At 45.2% G+C, this 22239-nt stretch overlaps 1 protein-coding gene and 1 pseudogene across 3 annotated transcripts in view; one reads left to right on the top strand and one right to left on the bottom strand.

Moving 5' to 3' along the window:
• The window catches only part of RGS11 (regulator of G protein signaling 11), a 350999-nt gene that overhangs the window by 255037 nt on the left and 73723 nt on the right, over positions 1-22239 (top strand). For all 3 annotated transcript variants that reach the window (XM_063934814.1, XM_063934815.1, XM_063934816.1), the window contains exons 9-15: positions 649-717; positions 1454-1483; positions 5520-5581; positions 8885-8998; positions 18312-18427; positions 19541-19628; positions 19914-20052. In XM_063934814.1, the coding sequence (XP_063790884.1) occupies positions 649-717; positions 1454-1483; positions 5520-5581; positions 8885-8998; positions 18312-18427; positions 19541-19628; positions 19914-20052 (618 nt within the window). The remainder of the gene's footprint in view (positions 1-648; positions 718-1453; positions 1484-5519; positions 5582-8884; positions 8999-18311; positions 18428-19540; positions 19629-19913; positions 20053-22239) is intronic.
• LOC134945978 (5S ribosomal RNA) lies at positions 7179-7297 on the bottom strand (annotated as a pseudogene).

The raw sequence follows: 22239 nt of genomic DNA, 5'->3' as shown, positions 1-22239 counted from the left end.
GCTTCAGTCTTCCGGCTCTGCGAGGGGGACGGCGGCGCGGCTCTGGGACGGACGGCGAGGGTGAGATCCTGCGTACCGATCCCTCTGGAGCTAATGGTGTCCAGTAGCCTAAGAAGCAGGACCTAGCTTCAAAGAGTAGGGCTGCTTCTCTCCCCTCAGTCCCACGATGCAGGGAGTCTGTTGCCAGCAGAGCTCCCTGAAAATAAAAAACCTAACAAAAAACTTTCTATCAGCAAACTCAGGAGAGCTCACTGAAAAGCACCCAGCTCCTCTGGGCACAGAATCAAACTGAGGTCTGGAGGAGGGGCAGAGAGGGAGGAGCCAGTGCACACCAGGAACTAAATTCTTTCTTAAAGTGCCCATGTCTCCTGCGGAGCCCGTCTCTCCCCCATGGTCCTTACGGAGTCCCCAGCATCCTCTAGGACGTTAGAGAAAATACTGTTCCTTAGATGAGAGATGGCACGTAATGAGGGAGTCTTATGAAAAGAGGATAATGTGGACATAAAGGAGGTTTTGTATAGAAATAGCTAAAGCCTAATGAAATAGGTGAAGGTGGATTAGATACAGGATGGATGGAAAAGGGAAGACGTTGTTCTCCTCTTCTGCAAAGTGCATCAAAGTAATAAGAATAATCCATATGTATTCCAGGCAGGGTGCTTAAATGTGATGGAATCTGGGCCAGAAAGAGGGAACTGTTACACAGGAACAATGCAGCTGGTAAGTCTGTGTAACGTCATTCAGTTTGTATTTTATTATCAAATTGTATGTAACATAAAACGTAGAGACAGAAGCTGAAAACCAGTAACCAGCATAAAGAGAAGACAAACAAAGTCTGTGCAGATGTGTCCACATACAAGTATCCCCAAACAGCCCCGTTTAGCGTGACAGCGGAATCTCGCCTGGCATCTTGTGCCATGTGGCCCAAAAAGGAGAGGTGTATGCGGACACTTGTGTAGTTTACAGTTGCGCAGTATGCATGGCTGCACAGGGCCGGATTAAGCTCTCGGGGGGCCCAGCCAGAGCACCCAAGACAGGAGGGCTCCCCCTACTAACATTTAAAAATGAAATAATCTGCTAGTACATGTATGTTATAGCCCCTGAAACGCAATTTTTTTTAGATCGACCTTTAGAAAATATACTCTTACATTCCTCCATCTTACATGCCTAAATATATTTTTCTACTTTTGTCTGATTTTCATGTTAAGTATTATCAAATATATGTTAAAATATGACTATGCTGGGTTTATTTTTTTATTATTATTATTATTACTATTCTGAAAATATTTTATTTTTATTTAACAAAGTCACTGCACTTGCTAGACATAGGGGTATAAGATTTACCTATAACAGGTATTACAAGGAAAATTGCACATTTAGCAGAAAGATGGTAGTATTGCAGTCTGTAATTGTACATCTTTGTTGGAAATGTGACATATAACATTATGTTTTGTAGGGAAGAAATGCAGATTATTACAAAAGAGAAGTAAGTATGATTAAATTATATTGTCTTCTAGAACTGCTACTTACGCAGTGTAGAAAGAACAGGTTTGGAGGACAGGCAGTGGATAACAGAATAGAGGTGTGATAGGCAGGAGATTAATTACATAGTTAGGAAGGAGGTAGGATTTGCTATGCCAGAGCTCAAGTGTTGAAGATGGATGAGAACGGTTTGGAGAAGCAAGTCAAGATGACATAGCTTTAGAAGGCAAGATAATGGAAGTCAGACATTTGTAGGATGAGTTCTTTTGGGAGAAAAAAAGGAAAGATATCAGAGGTGTGAAAGACAGGAGGATGGTTGATAGAAGTTTAGAGGACAAAAAGACGGATGACCAAGATTTGTGGGATGAACACCATAAGTTTGGAGAAAGAAGCAAAGAGGGCAGAGTTTTTAAGTAGACAGGAGGATAGTTGACAGAAGTTTGCAGGAAAAACGCATGATTTACCTAGATTTGTGGGCTGATGGAATTAAATATGTCAGAGGTTTGAAGGACAGGATACAGTAGATGACAGGTTTAGTGGATAAGAGGATAGCAGAGGTAGGAAGGAAGGAAGGAAGGAAGGAAGGAAGGAAGGAAGGAAGGAAGGAAGGAAGGAAGGAAGGAATTTAGAGAAGAGGCAGATAGATGATAGAGATTTGTAGAAGGAAAGACAATAAGGGTCATTCCGAGTTGGTCGCTCGTTATTTTTTTCTCGCAACGGAGCGATTAGTCGCTAATGCGCATGCGCAATGTCCGCAGTGCGACTGCGCCAAGTAAATTTGCTATGCAGTTAGGTATTTTACTCACGGCATTACAAGATTTTTTCTTCGTTCTGGTGATCGTAATGTGATTGACAGGAAGTGGGTGTTTCTGGGCGGAAACTGTCCGTTTTATGGGTGTGTGTGAAAAAACGCTACCGTTTCTGGGAAAAACGCGGGAGTGGCTGGAGAAACGGAGGAGTGTCTGGGCGAACGCTGGGTGTGTTTGTGACGTCAAACCAGGAACGACAAGCACTGAACTGATCGCAGATGCCGAGTAAGTCTGGAGCTACTCAGAAACTGCTAAGAAGTGTCTATTCGCAATTCTGCTAATCTTTCGTTCGCAATTTTGATATGCTAAGATTCACTCCCAATAGGCGGCGGCTTAGCGTGTGCAAAGCTGCTAAAAGCAGCTAGCGAGCGAACAACTCGGAATGACCCCCAATGATGGATGTTTAGTGGAGAGACGATAAATAACAGAAGGTTGGAGGAGCAGGAATGGGTGATAGGTTTAGGACATGAATGACAATAATCTGAATGATGTGTGGTATGAAGACAGATGTTTAGAGGACAGGTGAGGAGTATGACAGAAATTAAGGGAATCACAGAATATTAAAGGAAGGATAAAAAGATTGGAAAAGAGAGGAAAGAGACACAATAGATGTCAGGTGTTTAGGACGAAAAAATAAGGCTGAGGACTTCACGGAAGAATAAGAATTGCTGAAGAATTGCTGAAATAACTTATGTAACAGAAATTATTAATGTTAGGTGTCATTGGGGAGATAGGGATAGGATAGTTGCGAAAAGTTGTGTAGCAACAAATATATAAAACATTTTGGTGTTATTACGAGGAAATTGTGTTTGTGCAATTACCACTATGGGGGGAATATACCCATAGGGGTATATTCAATTGATGTTGGATCTTTTCAAACGGAAAGGATCCGACATCTCTGTATTCAATTACCTATTTAAAATTGCATTGACATCGTCGGAAACAGGGCTAAAACCTGTCAGATTTGGCCGCGCTTCCAACAAAACACGTGTATCCGCGGCTATTTCGCCGATCCACGGCAGGGGAATTGAATAGGTCAGAACAGTTTCCGACTTAAAAAAGTCGGAAACTGTCGTCTTTCGACAAGACGGCAGTTCCGACTACAATTGAATACCCCCCTATGTGGGTAAATAGAAACTGTATGTGTATTTGCAAAGGGCACTTTCAGTAGTGACAATATGTCACTAGCAATTCTCGCTGTCTAACCTGAGGGTCTAGTGGTATGTCTGGTCTTCACCAAGCTCCCCCACCAGCGACTGATGGACCTGCCACCTGTCTAGTCTTGTTAGTGCTCACATACAGGAGAACAGTGGATTCAGGCAGAGATCTGGACAGCCATATAATGTACAGCATCTGAGTCCCATCTGACGGTAGATAGCAGCTGTACAAAATGCAGGGGACCAGGGTCACAAGCTAGTAAACAACTAAACCGTATCATTACTAACTAGTAACAGATATAGGTGGTCATTCCGAGTTGTTCGCTCGCTAGCAGTTTTTAGCAGCCGTGCAAACGCTATGCCGCCTCCCACTGGGAGTGTATCTTAGCTTAGCAGAAGTGCGAACGAAAGGATCGCAGAGCGGTGGCATAATTTTTTTGTGCAGTTTTAGAGTAGCCCAATACCTACTCAGCGCTTGCGATGACTTCAGACTGTTCAGTTCCTGTTTTGACGTCATGAACACGCCCTGCGTTCGCCCAGCCACGCCTGCGTTTTTCCTGGCATGCCTGTGTTTTTACGAACACTCCCTGAAAACGGTCAGTTGACACCCAGAAACGCCCACTTCATGTCAGTCACTCTGCGGCCAACAGTGCGACTGAAAAGCTTCGCTAGACCTTGTGTGAAACGACATCATTCGTTGTAAAATTACTTCGCGCGTGCACATTGCGCCGCATACGCATGCGCAGAAGTGCCGTTTTTTGCCTCATCGCTGCACAGCGAACGAAAGCAGCTAGCGATCAACTCGGAGTGACCACCATAGGCATTCAGATAACAAGGGCCATCTTAACAGCAGTGTAGACCCCTGGGCAAAGCAATGCATTGGAGCTCCTACCCATCCTCCAGCGGTAGGGGTGGGGGATGCTATCAGCTACAGCTTTGCTGTCCCGCAGGCGGTAGGGGGTGTTCTATCTTCCGCTCAGCATGTAGGACCTGGAGCAGTCATTTCTGCTAATTACTCCTTTACTGCACCGATGGTGGGAGATGAGGCCGGAGGGAGAACACAAAACTGTAGAAGGGGGCATTGGGCTGAATGAAGGGGCCCAGGTAAATTATTTCCAGGGTGGTATGAGTTGTTTAATACACAGCGGAGGGGTAGATAGTGGAGTGGGATTAAAATTCATAATTTTCCAGTGGGAGAGCAGCTTGCTTGACTGCAGATATCTCCAGTTCCTGGAAATAGATTTCTTAGCTTGCAGTGGGATAAAAAAAAAAAACTAGAGAGTCCCACCTTTCAGGAGGTACTGGGGACTTGGGGATCAGAGTTCAGGAGCCAGAGCAATCCACCAACGAAAATATAAAACTGCATACCAGGCGTGTGGAGCTGGAGTAAGGAGCAGCTGCTGATATGTCTTGTTCTGGGCGTAGTAGAGACAAGCTGCCAGTGTCAACTGAAAGGGGAGAGTTCCAGCTTTTGGAGTATACCCTCAGAAAAACTAAGTCAGACAGAACCTGAGATATCTGGCTGGGAAGAGCAATTAACAGGCTTGGACGGGGACCACTGCTTTAAAGTCAGATATCTCTGGTTCCCCAGGGCCGATTTTCAAAAATCTGGTACCCCTGGAAATAAGGGACCCTCAGCTTATACACCTGGGGCCATTGAGCAACTGCCCGTTGAGCTCATATGAAAACACAGTCCTGCAAATAACTTGCTAAGGAACAGCTACCGATGAAGCGATCAGGAGCCGGGTGAGTAGGAACAAAGGGGCAAATGTATTAAGCTTGGAGACGGCATAAGGAAGTGATAAACCAGTTATATGTGCAAGGTGATAAACGCACCAGCCAATCAGCTTCTAACTGTTAATTTACGTATTAGAGCTGAATGGCTGGTGTATTTTTCACCTTGCACTCATCGCTGGTTTATCACTTCCTTATGCCCTGTCCAGGTTAATACATCTGCCCCAAAGTATCTAAGGAAGGTGGACAGGTAAATGACATGCTTGTGTTGTTATGAAAAAGAAAATGTAAACACAATTACGCAAACATTTTATCTATGTTTTTGTCATTTTTATGTTAGCTGGACTATCTAAAAAAAGCCATGGCCTGGACGAGAGTGAAATCCTCAATCTGCCTGGAGGGGTGAGCTGCCTGGTACTATTTGGGGGATTCCGCTGTTTATTTAAGTTGAACTTATCATTGCATTGTACAAGCAAGGTGAACACCACAGACCTGTCTGCATGGTTCAAAGCAAAACTCACATTGCTATAAGGCTCGTCTGCATATACACAATGACTTTTAAATTCCATACAGTCATGTATTCAATGAGGTCTTACAGTTATACATTACCTCCATGTCTGGTGCACCAAATAAAAATAAGTAACAGGCTTCTCTGTACACATGACAATAGCACGGCACTCAAACTGCATGCCCATTACACTCACATAACACAGAGAAAGTTCCATATGGCTCGGAATAGGACGGACATACACAAAAATGCATGAATTCGCATCTGCGCATGTGCTAAATGCAAAAACTCACTGTTTGCGTCTGTGCACAGAGATCCGTCCAACTCGACATCAACCCACTGTGTGTGTGTGTGTGTGTGTGTACAAATTGCTCAATAGGAAGATGTTTTTTGAGAAGATCTTTAAAGTAAAATGAATAATGTTGTGTGTGGCTGCCTTTGAGGAAAGACAGCAACTGAGACTTCTGGTTGAACATACCGCAACCTCATTAACTGAGAGTGTTTCTAACAGGCTCCATGTGAGTCTAGATAGCAGGGGGAAAGAAGACACCTGGCAGTCACTTACTGGGTCCGGCGGTTCTGGTCTCTGGCATCTGCAGCGGGTGAGCCACGGGTGTGTAGACATTGGCGCCCGCTGCAATAACTCTTTTGCCGGCTGCTTCCCCCCCCCCTTCCCGCAGAGGATTTGCCTTTCCTCCCGACAGTAATAGGCAGCTGCTGATCCCACAAGGATGTGTGCACCTTTCTGTTTGAAATGTAAAGGGTCAGGGTGCCTAAATGTGCATTTGGTGCCAAATTTTAAGTTCCACCAATTTAATGAAGTTCCTAGACACTCTCCGATGCCAGAGCATAGGCTCCAATACCTTACTGCAGCGTCCAGCCTTGTCCTTCCTACCGCTGTCCCATAATAATCTATATTACCTGATTCCTAGTTCTTTTGTGTTCCAATCCATTGGAAAATTGGGTTAAGGATGCCGCACAGGAGTAAATGATGTTACATAAATAGGTAATTAGTGTAAGTTTCCAAGAAAACCGACCAGCCGGAAAAACTTCCGGAATTTATCACCATCTACCATTGAACAGAAAAAGTTGTGGGTAGAAGAAAAAGGGTGATTGTCGATGGTGCTCCCATGGGTCTATTACATTGGTAATAACGAGAAGAGAGAAAAAGAAAAAGAGACCCTTGTTGGGAGCACTCACTCTTGGAAACAATGATGGATTAGATAATGCATGATGAGTTAGGTATTTAAAACGTAACCTTTAATTATTTGTAGATAAAATAAGAAGTACACCTTTACAAAGATTGTTGTGTAAAAATATAATTAAACGAACGTGAAACATTGGTTGCGAATTACCGCTGTGAATATATAGGTGAAAACATATATATAAGGCAAAAAAATTGCGGCATAAAATATGGCAAAATCAAGAAATGTGCCCACCAGGTATTGATTTATAGATTAGTGCAATAATCAGAGTATTGCCGTCAAGAAAAACCTACAACACCAGGTATTCCTTAGTGGTCGACCACCTAAGTACTGACCAGGCCCAACACCGTATTGCTTCCAAGATCGGGCGAGATTGGGCATGTGCGGTGTGGTATGGTAGTAGATTTTGGTTTGAACAGCTGGTATGCAGCTATTGACTACACCACAAACCTGGTTATTGAAATGGGCAGATGATCTCTCAGAAAAGAGATATATGTTTGACCATCATTGCACCAAAATTGTATTCCAAATGTATGGGTATACGAAGGTTTAAATCATATGGTCAGTCGGTTTTGCCAAACTGAGCCGCCTGCGTGTTGCTTTTTTGTGTGTGCTGTGCAACATAGATCAACAATGGATTTTGCCCTTATTGTACTGATGACATGCCAACAAGATTAATACACATTAGATCATGAAATAATATAATGTCATTAAAGCTGAAACTACTCAAAGATATCTTTATCAGCTGTACAGACAGACTAGCAGATGGGTAAAAATAGGGAATGTATTTCCAGAGACACAATCCCTCCTGCCCACACTAAGGCTAACTAAATCCTTAGAGCCTGAAATACCGCATGCTGTGTTCCAATCCATGCCTGGCCTTGACCCAGTCTGGTGTCTGCGTGTCTATATGCCTCACGGCGTATTATCAGTTTCTACACCAGTGCATCCATTGCAATTAGGAACCCAGGGAGAGATGCGCGACCTGCATGTCGGGCACAGCGAAGCCCAAACCTCTTTGCGGGGGTTCCTGGTGGAAACCTCCGGGACATTAGACTCCGTGCACCTGTTCTGGGTCCAACCCTAAAGTAGGGGTCAGCATCCATCATCCATCCATGAGTTGCGACACTAGCCCTTCAAGCCAAAAATATATTCTTGATTCTAAGAGGTCTATGTACTAATCCTTGGAGAGAGATAAAGTGGACGGAGATAAAGTACCAGCCAGTCTGCTCCTGTCATTTTTCAAACACAGCCTGTAACATTGCAGTTAGGAAATGATTGGCTGATACTTTATTTCCGTCCACTTTATCTCTTTCCAAGGCTTAATACATACAGTAGAACCCTCAGTTTCTTGTGTGTGGATACAATTGGGCACATTCCTTACTTATTCACCTATAAAATCTAATCTTTTCAGATTCAGATAAGACAGAAATTCTTGTTAGTGACCTTTTACCCACTTGGGGCGGGTCCAGTATCTAATACTGGTGATCGGGATCCCGGGAAGTCAGGAGACCGGCACCGGAATCCCCACAGCTGGAATCCCGGCGGCGAGTGCAGCGACTTCCCTCACAGGCTTGCGGTGCTCGCCACGCTTTGGGCCCAGTGGCGAGCTTAGCTCGCCAAACTATTATATTCCCCCTCGGGTGGTTGCATGGACCACCACCCGCGTGGGAAGTAGAGGCCTTGGTTGGGATTCCGGCATCGGTCTCCTTTCCACCGGGATCCCGACAGCTGGTAACTTAAAGCCTAGACTCAGTACAGGTGCAGGAACACAGCGATACCCTCCCCAATATAGCACATGGCATTCTAGAAGTCTCATTTCAAAACAAAACAGTTGGATTGCAACAAACAAATCAAATAACCTAAAAGAAATGCTCTATAGAATGTCATCTATAGAATGTCACACATCCCTAAATAACTATTTTAGCTTCCCAGCGCTTGCTACATATCCTGTACACATTGGGTTCATCTTTGTTTGCATTTATCTTGTAGATTCCTTAAATTCAGTGAGCAGTATCTGCCTCATGACCCCATCATGTCCGGCTGTCTCCCCAGTAACCCATGGATCACAGATGACATCATGTACTGGTCAACAAACGCACCAATGTAAGTATGCAACATAAATAGTTCAACTACTAAAAAACTAGAAGACTTATTTGGTCTGGCACTCATCAACGAGACATGGGTATACTTGCTGCGGTGGGAGCCCCATATAGAGGTACAGGTATAAGGCGGCAACTTGCTGCGGTGGGAGCCCCACATAGAGGTACAGGTATAAGGCGGCAACTTGCTTCGGTGGGAGCCCCACATAGAGGTACAGGTATAAGGCGGCACTCAGCAGACTTTTTTAAAGTGAATAGAAGCAGGTTCATTAATCCTACGTTTTCGGGCTTGCACCCGTCATCAGGGACAATCAAACATATAATAAACTATTACAATAACATATACCCAAGCAGAAACAGATAATTAGCACATTACTCACCTGGCGTCTGCTAGAGCGGCAGCAAGTATGTACCCTGCACAGAAACAATAAGGAGAGTTATGGTAGACTTACCATTGTTAACTGTCTTTCCGGGTGTAGAGTGGATCTTGATCCAAAGGCATCAACAGGCTAAAGCTTTAGGCTGTCCCAGGATGCATTGGGGCCTCCTCTATAACCCCACCTCCAGGCACTGTGAGCTCAGTTTCGGTAACCAGTCCAATGCAGGAGCAGGTAAGAGTGAAGGTAGATGTTAGTCACATAGAACCACATTCTCATGACAGGAGAAGGGACCAGCAACTAATGCCATACAAACCCATAGAAGCTAGGTGAGTCAGGGTGGGCGCCTTGTGGAACCCAATGTACCTTGCTGAAAGTTAACAATGGTAAGTCTACCATGACTCTCCTTCTCTGCAGTAGGTTACATTGGTTTCCACAGGGAAACACCGGGGATGTCCTAAAGCAGTTCCTCAAGGGAGGGGACGCGCCTTAGCGGGGATGAGAACTCGGCATCCAGAGGAAGTATCCTCGGAGGCGGAAGTATCAAAGGCATAGAACCTAATAAACGTGTTCACAGAGAACCACGTAGCCACCTTGCACAATTGTTCTGCGGACGCGCCATGGCCTGCCGCCCAAGAAGGTCCAACAGACCGAGTAGAATGGGCATTAATAGCAGCAGGAGCTGGGAGACCAGTCTGCGCATAAGCTTATGCAATCACCATTCTAATCCATCTGCCCATGGTTTGCTTATTCGCAGGCCAGCCACGTTTGTGAAAACCAAACAAAACAAAAAAGGAATCTGACCTCCTGATAGAGGCAGTCCTCTCCACATATATATGGAGAGCCCGTAACACATCCAAAGACCGCTCTTTGGAGGACAAATCAGAAGAGATAAAGGCCGGAACCACAATCTCTTGGTTAAGGTGAAAAGATGACACCACCTTAGGTAAATAACCTGGGCGAGTTCTAAGAACTGCCCGATCACGATGAAATATTAGAAAGGGTGGACGACAGGACAATGTGCCTAAGTCCGACACCCTTCTTGCAGAGGCAATAGCCAGTAAAAACAAGACCTTGGCCGTGACCTTGGCCGTCCACCGTCTCAAGAGGTTCAAATGGAGACACTTTTAGGGCATTCAGGACAACAGACAGATCCCATGGAGCCACAGGAGGGACATAGGGAGGCTGAATCCATAAGACACCCTGAGTGAATGTATGAACGTCAGATATAGATGCAATTTTTCTCTAAAACCATACCGACAAGGCAGATATGTGAACCTTGAGGGAGGCCAGACGAAGGCGTAAGTCCAGGTCTCTTTGCAGAAAAGCCAGAATTCTGGAAGTTCTGAATCTGTATGCATCATAATTCTTATCAGCACACCAGGTGAAGTAAGAATTCCAGACCCTGTAATAAATCCGAGCAGATGTCGGTTTGCAGGCTTTTAACATAGTTTGGATGACCTCCTCTGAGAATTCTTTGGCTCTCAGGAATCATGCTTTAAGAGCCATGCCGTCAAAGCCAGCCTGGCCAGGTCTGGATAAAGACAAGGGCCCTGTACGAGGAGGTCTGGGCACTGAGGAAGTAGAAGAGGACGCTCTGTCAATAGACCCTGCAGGTCTGAGAACCAATGCCGTCTGGGCCATGCTGGAGTGACTAGAAGAAGAAATCCTCCTTCTTGTTTGAACTTTCGCAGGACCTTGGGCAGGAGTGACACTGGAGGGAACACGTAGGGCAGCTGAAAGTCCCATGGACTTACCAGTGCATCCACGAACACTGCTTGAGAATCCCTGGTCCTTGATCCGAAGACTGGAATCTTTTAATTGTCTTAAGACGCCATCAGGTCTACGTCTGGTAGGCCCCACTTGTCCACTAGGAGTTGAAAGATTTCTGGATGAAGACTCCACTGTTTGGTGTGCACGTCCTCGCGACTGAGGAAGTCCGCTTCCCAGTTTAGGACGCCCGGAATGAACGCTGCCGATATTGCTGGCAGATGGCGTTCCACCCAACAAAGGATTTTTGACACTTCCATAACAGCCATGCGGCTTTGAGTGCCGCCTTGATGGTTTTTGTATGCCACCGTAGTGGCATTGTCCGATTGTACTTGATCCGGCCTGTTCTGTACCAGAGGCAGGGTGAGAGTCAATGCATTGAACACCGACCGCAACTCCAGAATGTGTATTGGGAGTATGACTCCTCCTTGGTCCAGCGACCCTGAAAAGAGTATTGCTCCAACACCGCACCCCATTCCCTCAGACTGGCATACGTTGTCAGCAGGACTCAGTCGGGGATCCAGAAGGGACCGCCACTGCTCAATTACGGATCCTGAAGCCACCAGGTCAGCGACAGACGAACTTCTGGAGTTAAAGTGATCATGTGAAATCTGATCCGATGAGGTAGGCTGTCCCACTTGGAAAGGATTAACCTCTGCAGAGGTCGAGAATTAAATTGAGCATACTCTACCATGTCGAATGCCGACACCATCAGGTCAGGTACTTGCATCGCCGAGTGTATCGACACTCTGGGGCGACAAAGGAAGCATCTTATCCTGTCTTGAAGTATCAGGACTTTTTCTGGAGACAGAAACAGTCGATGACTGTGTGTGTCCAGGAGTGCCCCAGGTGCACCATGCTCTGAGCAGGGACCAGCGAGGATTTCTTCCAATTGATGAGCCACCCATGGGCTTGTAGGAAGCTTACCGTCAGTTGCAGATGACTGAGGAGGACATCATGGGAGTTTGCCAGAATCAGTAAGTTGTCTAGATACGGCAGTATCTTGTCTCCCTGGCGACGGAGATTGGCTGTCATTACGGCCATGACCTTGGTGAAGATCCAAGGAGCCGTAGCCAGTCCAAATGGCAGAGCCTGGAACTGATAGTGGAGGTTGCCAATAGCAAACTGCAGATACCCATCCTATATATCCAGGGATACCATATAGTCTCCAGGTTCCATAGTCCGTATATTTGAGCGCTGTGTTTCCTTACGGAACTAGGACACTCTCACAAACTAGTTCAGTAATTTGAGTATAGGCCGGAAAGACCCATTGGGTTTCGGAACTAGAAACAGGGTAGAGTTTTAGCCTCTGCCTCTCTGGGCCAGAGGAACTGGCACTACCACTCCTGTATTCAGGAAAGAACTCAACCTTTTGTAAAGCTTGCGCCTTTAACGGATCCGAAGGGAGAGACAATGTCTCGCACCCATGCGTCTGAAGTGGTCATTAACCAGACCTGGGTGAACTGCAGAAGTCGGCCTCCCACCCTGGGGTCCCCCAGGGGAAACCCGCCCCGTCTAGTTTAGAAGCAAGCTGACGGGCCGCCCAGGACTGCTTTGCCCTGGGCTTAGTGGTTTTGGGAGCATGAGATTGTCTCGGTATGCCTGACCTTTTGCTTTCCCTTGAGGCCGAAAGGAACGAAAAGTGGTACCTTTTGCCTTCTGTGCAGAAGGATTAGTATTTGGGAGAAAGGCAGTTTTAGCAGCCGCCAGTTCAGACACAATTTTATTTAGGTCTTCCCCAAACAAAATGTCTCCCTTAAAGGGGAGTACCTCCAAGGTCTTTTTGGAGTCTAGGTCCATCTTCCATGACCTCAACCACAGAATCTGCGAGCCAGGACAGGCGTAGTCGACGCCTTGGCTGCCAACACACCCGCCTCAGAGGATGCCTCCTGAGTGTAATAGGCAGCGGTGGTAATGTGAGACAGGTATTGTCTGGCATTGTCAGATATATCCTCAGGCAGCTCTTCCTCTAATACCTGAACCCATTCTTCAATTCCTTTTGCAGCCCAAGAGGATGCAATAGTGGGTCTATGTACAGCACCTGTAAGGGAGTAAATAGATTTCAGGCATCCCTCCACGCACTTATCTTTTAGTTCCTTCAGTGAAGTGACAATGCTGACAGGCAAAGTGGACGACACCACTAGGCGGGTAACATGAGAATCCACCGGCTGTGAATTTTCCCACTTGTTACATACAGTAACTCTGCAGGGAGAGGATAGCGAGCCAAGACCCGTTTAGACAGAGGGGATTTCTTCCCTGGATTAAACCAGGGTTCCTGCCTGATGTCCATCAAATGGTCAGAATGGGGTAATAGATTTTTAACCACCTTCTGCCGTTTAAACATATTAGTTTTCTTAGACACAGTAGTGGAATCATCATCAGTGATTTGTAGGATTTGCTTAATAGCAAACACAAGGGCAGGGACATCAATTTGCAATGGAGAATCCTCATCAGAAACACCTGATTCAGTGTCTGACAAGACAGTATGCTCCCCCTCCTCTTCAGATAAAACATCTGAGAGATTTGTGGACTGTGAGGAGGAAGCAGCCCGCTTAGATGACTCAGAGACACTAGAGTGACCTGGAGTAGATTTTTGTCTGACCAAGGAATGATTTAATTGCTGCAACTCGTTAGACAAATTTTCCGCCCAAGGCGAATTAACCATAGGAACAATTTGTGGCTGTAATGGCAGAGGTGGTCCCATAGGGGGCGTAAGGCATTCCAACAGAGTACCCAGTAGGTTTGTGAACCTGATTGGTTACAGGAGCTGCGTTCTGACTGGGAGATGTATGATACATAGTAAACAGATCATCATACACAGCTTCCCCCTCTGGTAAATCTTTGGTACATGCTCTGCATGATGCAGTAGCGTCCACAGACTTACTGCCCTTCTTGTTAGACATTGTACACAAATGCAACAACAGAGCGAATTAGTACGATAAAGCCAGACAGAGTACAATACCTGCAAATAAAGCCGTTAGTATGTGACTGTAGACACAGTACACAACACCAGCGAATAAATCCGGTATTATGTGACTGAGTACACAGTAGAATACACGTAATAGGTAAATACTGTGACGCACTATATATATGACCCTGACGCACCATGGGGGTAATTCTGACCTGATCGTAGCAGCAAATTTCTTAGCAGTTGGGCAAAACCATGTGTACTGCAGGGTGGCCGATATAACATGTGCAGAGAGAGAGTTAGATTTGGGTGGGGTGTGTTCAAACTGAAATCTGAATTGCAGTGCAAAAATAAAGCAGCCAGTATTTACTCTGCACAGAAACAATTTAACCCACTCAAATCTAACTCTCTCTGCAAATGTTATAGCTGAACACCTGCAGTGCACATGTTTTTGCCGAACTGCTAACAAATTTGCTGCTACAATCAGGTCTGAATTACCCCCCAAGTCCCTTAGGGTACAGAATATAGTGATAGATATTCTGTATATGGGAAATACTGAAAGTGAAACCACACAGCAGATACAGGCACACACAGTCACAGGCAATGCAGATAATTATTATGACAATAAAACTGCACTGGACTAGTATATGTACAGATATATATATATATATATATATATAACACAGTGTTGTCCTAGACCGGAGGTATATATCAGAATACTCGTACAATATATGCTGTAATACCTGTAGGTACACTTTTTATTAACTAACGCTGTCTGTATAAAGACATGTAGAATACTCAAGCGTTTGTAAAGTCACAGCTCTGTATACAGGCGGCTTTACAAGGGAGACCTTGCCCTGCAGTCCCAGAGACCAGCCGCAACTATGCTTATAAGATGGCGCCCAGCGTCTCAGTCAGGGAGTGAGGGAGAGTGTGAAGCAGCTCCATGGTGGGAAAATCTGTAGTAGATGTCGCCCTGGACCGGCGAGAGGATACAGGTCAAGCGCCAGCTCCCCTATGCTGGACTTCCACCCCAGGTACTAGTGAGCCTTATTAAATGGGGCTTTAGTACACTCGACCCGTGGTCTATTGCCCTGGCGGTCTAGTGGGGTCCCTGCTCGGTGACAGTGCCAACACCAGTGCCGCGACCCGTCTCCCTAGGTCGCGGACGGAACGCGATTTAATGGCGGGTCCCGCCTGGGGGACCCTCTTACCTCCTCCCGTAGCAGCCACACGAACCAGGAGAGCGACTGCGACTGTGTGCCTAAAGTCGGAGAGTCTCCGCCGCAAGTACCTGGAAACATGCCACGGGAATATGCGACGCGGCTTGGGAGGTGATGGAGCTGCAGCGTTGAAGTGTCACCCTGACATACAGCGCTGACAGCCCAGTTTTGGAGAATTTTTCTGTCAGAAAAAGCTTTTTCAGGGCTGCCCAGTGCAGCACCCCTGTTAAGTGACCTGATGCTGCAGACACCAACTGAAACTGAGCTCACAGTGCCTGGAGGCGGGGTTATAGAGGAGGCCCCAATGCATCCCGGGACAGCCTAAAGCTTTAGCCTATTGGTGTTTCTGGATCAAGATCCACTCTACACCCCAATGTTTCCCTGTGGAAACCAATGTAACCTGCTGCAGAAATAAATATATTTGCTCCCCTTGCATGCAGTGTTTATTTGTTGACGAAAATTTTGACGAAAAGTATTCGTTGACTATAGTTTATTTCAGGACTACAATTAGACTAAAATGAAAACTGAGATCCACTGACTAAATCTTAACTAAAACAAAGCAAAGAAAAGTGACTAAGACTAAAACTAAATGTAAACTCCTTATCAAAGGATACTTGAATTATCACTGGAAGTACAGTTTTAAATTAAATTATATGTTCTAGATATTTGCAGAAAATAAATATGGCCTGCGGTGAAGGAAATAAAATTGTGTTCTACATTTGTGTTGTTAGATCACTTATTTGTTCTAACAAGCCTAAGACATCAATTTGTATATGATATATGGGAGTGCTATGGTAAGTTAGACTCTGTATGTAACACATTCTCAGCTTACTGAGCCTAGATTACTAAACAGTAGTTAAAGGTATACAAACTTCTCAAGGGAATTTTAGAGAACTTTCTTCAACAAAATCCATTACAGTATCATTAAACTGTTTGCAAAGGTTATGACTAAAATTAAACTAAAATGAAAACTAAGATCCACTCACTAAGTCTTGACTAAAATGAAGCAAAAAAAAAAGACTAAAATCTGACTATAAAGCTTTACAATTGTAAGTAAGCGACTAAGACTAAAACTAAATGTAAAATCTTGTCAAATTAACAATGTTTGCAATAATTTGTTGCTTTACATGAATCAGGCCCTATATTAGATCAAGGAGTGCTCCGGGCGGACCTCCTCCTCTTCACAGTGCAGTAGACTCTGTCATTGTGCCAGAGTCTACTGCACATGCGTCAGTCTCAGGGAAACATGGCGCCCCCCTTAGGGTGATGGTTGACATCCTAGTTGTCCAGCTGCAGTGTGGGAATTTGCAAAGCCCCATTCTCTAAGGTCCTGGGTCTCATTTATGTCCTCTTATCTGGCAAAATGGTATCTTCTAGTCTTAAAGAGCCCCACTCTGGAGCCTGCATGTGACCTGAACACTAGCTGGATGTGCAGATTTAAGAATCTAACGCTTTTCTGAAAAATGATCATATATAAATAATCCATATGCTTTTTTACTTATAAAATATTTGAAAAACGTTAAATATTCAACATGTGAAATAACATGTTAAACAATCATTTCTTGAGCTGAATGCTCAGCCATGGACATTTGGAATCTATGTCTACCAATCAGAAGCATTTTATTGGCTGACTCCATGCTACAGCTGCTGGAAATGTGTGTACAGGTTGTGGTTTTAGCATAACGTAAATTACACGCCACTGGATTGGAAGATGGCCCAAGAGCCAGTCCAGTGTAATTTAACCAGGCAGTGTGGTTTATTATACAAGCCATACTCACTGTTACACTGGTAAAGGAGGAGCGGGTCTGGGACTGAGGGTCGACAGCAAAAAGGTCGACACACCTTAGGTCGACGCCAATTGGTCGACACACCTTAGGTCGACATGGACAAAAGGTCGACAGGAACAAGGTCGACATGGAAAAAGGTCGACATGCGTTTTTTGTTTTTTTTGTGTGTCATTTTCTTCGTAGAGTGACCGGGAACCCCAATTAGTGCACCGCGTCCCCTCGCATGGCTTGCTTCGCTCGCCATGCTTCGGGCATGGTGCCTTCGCTTCGCTCGCCACAGATTACCGTTCCAATCGTAGTCCACGTGGATCGTTAAGTATGAAAAGGTTCCAAAAAAGAAAAAAATCCTGAAAAACTCATGTCGACCTTTTTCCATGTCGACCTTTTGTCCATGTCGACCTAAGGTGTGTCGACCAATTGGCGTCGACCTAAGGTGTGTCGACCTTTTTGCTGTCGACCTGGAGTCCGGATACCGGAGGAGCATGAAGCAGAGTTTGTAGCGGAGCAGGGTTCAGGCAGATCTCCAGCCGGTGACTGTCTCAGCTATGCGGTAGAGATGCTGGAACAGCAGTATTCACGGGTAAAAGGTCACTGGGAGGGGGGGGGGCAGACATCCATTTGCCACTATGCCACTCATGCACAGTAACAAGATGGTGCCACACATGCTCAGTACTGGTGACCATCTTGGTAAGGTAATGAAGTATCATCCCTGGAGGAGCCATATTGGAGACTGCACAGTAGTTTAAAAAAACTTTTTATTAAAGCATCACAGCACAGCACAAGCATCCAATATATAATTTCAGATTTGAACAATATAAATAGAAAAATAATTTCATGTCTACAATTGCTCGCAGTAGCATAAGTAATCATTAACATAAGTATACCTTGTTTACATGTCACAAACACATATTATTACAGTAGGTAATCAATCGATGTTGGTACATGTTTTATACAGTTAATCAGCAGATCCCTTCTACCAGGTATAGGAGGAGCCCAGAGTTCAAAGGAGCCACAGTGTCTCAAGAAGTGTGGTTATCAAGTACTATAGGGGGATTCCCAAGCAGCATTGTAGTCCCATGTGCTCTCTACTTCTTACGCCATTGACATGTGTTTCTTTACTGATGGCTACAAGAGGCTTTTGCAAGCAAATAAAAATAAATGTCATAGAATAAAGTACTAAAAAATAAAATATAAAACGATGTTATCGATTGACTTTTTAGAAAAAATACTGACATATCACCCTTTCCACTAGGGTTCTGTTGCCAACTAAAGTAAGGGTGGAGCGATGGACCTTTAATTTTATGGAGCTGCTGAATGACCAGCGAGGCAGGAAGGAGTTTTTGCAGTTCTTGGAGAAGGAATTTAGTGGTGAGTGTCAGTGAACCACAAACCTTTAATAATATGCTATAAATGAGTTCCAAGGGTGTCCCAAATTCAGAATGGAGCTAATGTTACTTTACAATTTACCTTCAATATGAGTATGAGCTGATTGGTTGGTAGTTTATCTCTCTCCAAGGCTTAGTATATTTACCCCATTGTGCCTTAGGATTTATTACGCCCTCCTGCTAATAAGAATAATTATAATAAACTCTGCAATCTAACATAGAGCAAACTTGAGGTGCTTAGCATCATTTTTGGCCAAAAATACTGTATGGGCCCAACAACTGCGACCAGGTAACCTCATGTGGTGGGTCCCTAACTCTAATGGGCCCTACACACTGGGTGATAATACTGAAAGATATGAACGATCTCGTTCATTAATGAACGAGATACCGTTCATATCTTTGAGTGTGGAGGCACCAGCGATGAACGATGCGCGGCCCCGCGCTCGTTCATCGCTGGTGCCCCATCGATTGTGCATGCAGGCCAATATGGACGATCTCATCCATATTTGCCTGCACTGCTATGTCCCACGTATCCGCCATCGGGCAGCTCGGTGGCGGATCGCAAAGTATGTAGGGCCCATTAGGTTCAAGTCTAGGGCATGGTATCCCCATGTTAGCACAGGCCAACCGCCCCAAGGCATCACACAAGTGAGAGGCTAAAGTGTTAGTAAGTGTTACATAAATAACCAGCAGAAGCTATGTGTTAGGAGTGTTGCATTGGTGAGAAGTAATAATTACAATGTTAAAAGATGTTACATAGGTAGAAAAATAAGGTTAAAAAAAAGTGCCCCGCACCACTAACTCATCCCTAAAATTGGGATAGTGCCATGTGATGCTTATGAACATGCATTAGTCCATTGCATGAGCAATAAAGCTCCAGCCTTTTTAAAATGATTATAGGTTCCCAGTTACTGTATGTGCACCACCACCACTACTAAATAATTCAGAATTGCCATACATAGACATGCTGCCAGCTTGACAGGAGCCTAAAATCGCTGCTCTGCTCGAATTGGCTACATTTGCCTACCCTGTCCTGTTCCAAAAATTTCTACACATAATCATTATTTAGGATTTTCTGTTTTTGTTTTTTTTCCAGCTGAAAATCTGTGCTTCTGGGAGGCATGTGAGGAGTTACGCTACGGGGAACAGTCAAAAGTGGCATCGACTTTACAGTCTGTGTATGAGTAAGTAACGTGGGTTTTACATTCTTATCTCTCTTTGTATAAAATAATTCCAGATATCCTTTATAAGTTGGATATGCAGATAAAGGTTTTGGCTCTGCAGTGCCCAGATTTGGACAGAAAACCGTGTAAGATTTGTGGAGGTCTTTTGAGCAGTAGCTTGTGAACAATGCATAGCTCAGGCAAAACAGGTCTTGTTTTAAATTAAGTAATTAGCCCATATAATAGTTCCTTTAAATGCTTTGAGTTTTACTTTTTTGCCCTATCTTACTCTCCGTCCTCTAATAGGCAGTTTTTGGCCCCTGGAGCAACCCGTTGGGTAAACATTGACAGCAAGACAATGGAGAAGACATTAGAAGGTATAAAGAATCCTCATCGTTTTGTGTTAGATGATGCCCAAATGCATATCTACATGTTGATGAAAAAGGTGGGTCCTCACAAGACACTAGTGCTGTTACCTTTCACAGAGTTGGGATTTTCAGCATCAGCCCCATACTTCCCTACTCTCCCGGAATGTCTGGGAGACTTGTGACTTTTGTGGAGTTCTCCTTGACTTCCATGAGATTGGCCGCCCTCACAGATCTCCCCCACTTCTCTAGGCCTTGATTATGTGTTTTTCTGCAAAACGAGTAATTCAGACTCGGTCCTCTGTTGCATGTTGACACAAACTGCAACTTCCCTCTACTCCGGCTTATCTCGGAGTGCAGGTGAAAAATTAACCACATACAATCACCCCTCAGACTTACCTTTCAGAAGGGAAGGAATATTTGTATCTGAACATAATTTATGTACTGTAGATGAATAATAAATTGAAGAGCCATTTTGTGCTCAGCAATTTAATGGCAAGTGGTGACATCAGTGTGACAATTTCTGTGATGTCACTGCTTCCCACGAAAATTGATAGGCTGGGAAGTCACAGGGTCCTAAAGAATTGATTGGCTCCTTTGCCAGCGATCTCACTAGTCCCCGGTGAATGGAGAGGGTGCATTGTGACTGATGTCACTGATTCTTAGAGAATGGATAGGCTGCCTTATCATTGAAATAACTGGTTACCAATGACTGATTGGCTGGTTGTCTGCAGGAGAGGAATGTGATATTGCAGGGTCTAATAGCAAAATTTGAGGCTTCTCTCCACATGCGATTGGGCAATGAATGCGCAGAAAAATAGGATTTTGATAACCTACCGGTAAATCCTTTTCTCCTAGTCCGTAGAGGATGCTTGGGACGACATCAAGACTATGGGGTATAGACGGGATACGCAGGAGACATGGGAACTCTAAAAACTTTTGATTGGGTGTGAACTGGCTCCTCCCTACATGCCCCTCCCCCAGACCTCAGTTGTAGGAACTGTGCCCAGGGAGACTGACATTTCGAGGAAAGGAATTACTTAACTAGTGGTGAGATATCTACCAACTCACACCCTCAACCATGCCGCACACATGGCATTCAACATAACACATGCCAACAGGCATGAACTAATTGTAGCAACATGCTGAAACCAAGATAACACAACTTGTGTAACTGTAATAACTAAACTGCAGGTAAAGTACGCACTGGGACGGGCGCCCAGCATCCTCTACGGACTAGGAGAAAAGGATTTACCGGTAGGTTATCAAAATCCTATTTTCTCATATGTCCTAGAGGATGCTGGGGACGACATCAAGACCATGGGGTCTATACCAAAGCTCCAGTACGGGCGGGAGAGTGCGGATGACCCTGCAGCACCGATTGACCAAACTTTAGGTCCTCATCGGCCAAGGTGTCAAACTTGTAGAACTTAGCAAATGTGTTTGACCCTGACCAAGTAGCTGCTCGGCAAAGTTGTAATCCGAGACCCCCCGGGCAGCCGCCCAGGATGAGCCCACCTTCCTAGTGGAGTGGGCCTTTACCGACGTCGGTAACGGCAATCCAGCCGTAGTATGAGCTTACTGAGTCGTATTTCTAATCCAACGTGCAATAGTCTGCTTGGGAGCAGGACAGCCAATCTTGTTGTGATCATACAGGACAAACAGAGCCTCTGTTTTCTGTATACGAGCTGTTCTAGCAACATAGATTTCTCTTACGTCCTAGAGGATGCTGGGGACTCCAAAATGACCATGGGGTATAGACGGGATCCGCAGGAGACATGGGCACACTAAAAGACTTTGACTGGGTGTGAACTGGCTACTCCCTCTATGCCCCCCCTCCAGACCTCAGTTAGATTCTGTGCCCAGGAGTGACTGGACACACACTAGGCGAGCTCTACTGAGTTTCTCTGGAAAGACTTTATGTTAGGCTTTTTTATTTTCAGGGAGACCTGCTGGCTACAGGCTCCCTGCTTCGTTGGACTGACGGGAGAGAAGTCAGACCTACTTCTTCTGAGTTAAGGGCTCTGCTTCTTAGGCTACTGGACACCATTAGCTCCAGAGGGTTCGATCACTTGGTGCGCCTAGCTGCTTGTTCCCGAAGCCGCGCCGTCACCCCCCTCACAGAAGCCAGAAGTAAGAACAAGTATTAGAAGAACAGAAGACTTCAGTGACGGCAGAAGACTTCAGTAACGGAGGTACAGCGCAGCGGTCGCGCTGCGCTCCATGCTCCCACACACCAGCGGCACTCACAGGGTGCAGTGCGCTGG

The sequence above is a fragment of the Pseudophryne corroboree genome, chromosome 7, assembly GCF_028390025.1.
Source record: "Pseudophryne corroboree isolate aPseCor3 chromosome 7, aPseCor3.hap2, whole genome shotgun sequence".
Classification (NCBI taxonomy): Eukaryota; Metazoa; Chordata; class Amphibia; order Anura; family Myobatrachidae; genus Pseudophryne; species Pseudophryne corroboree.
This window is presented reverse-complemented; position numbering and strand designations above follow the sequence as displayed.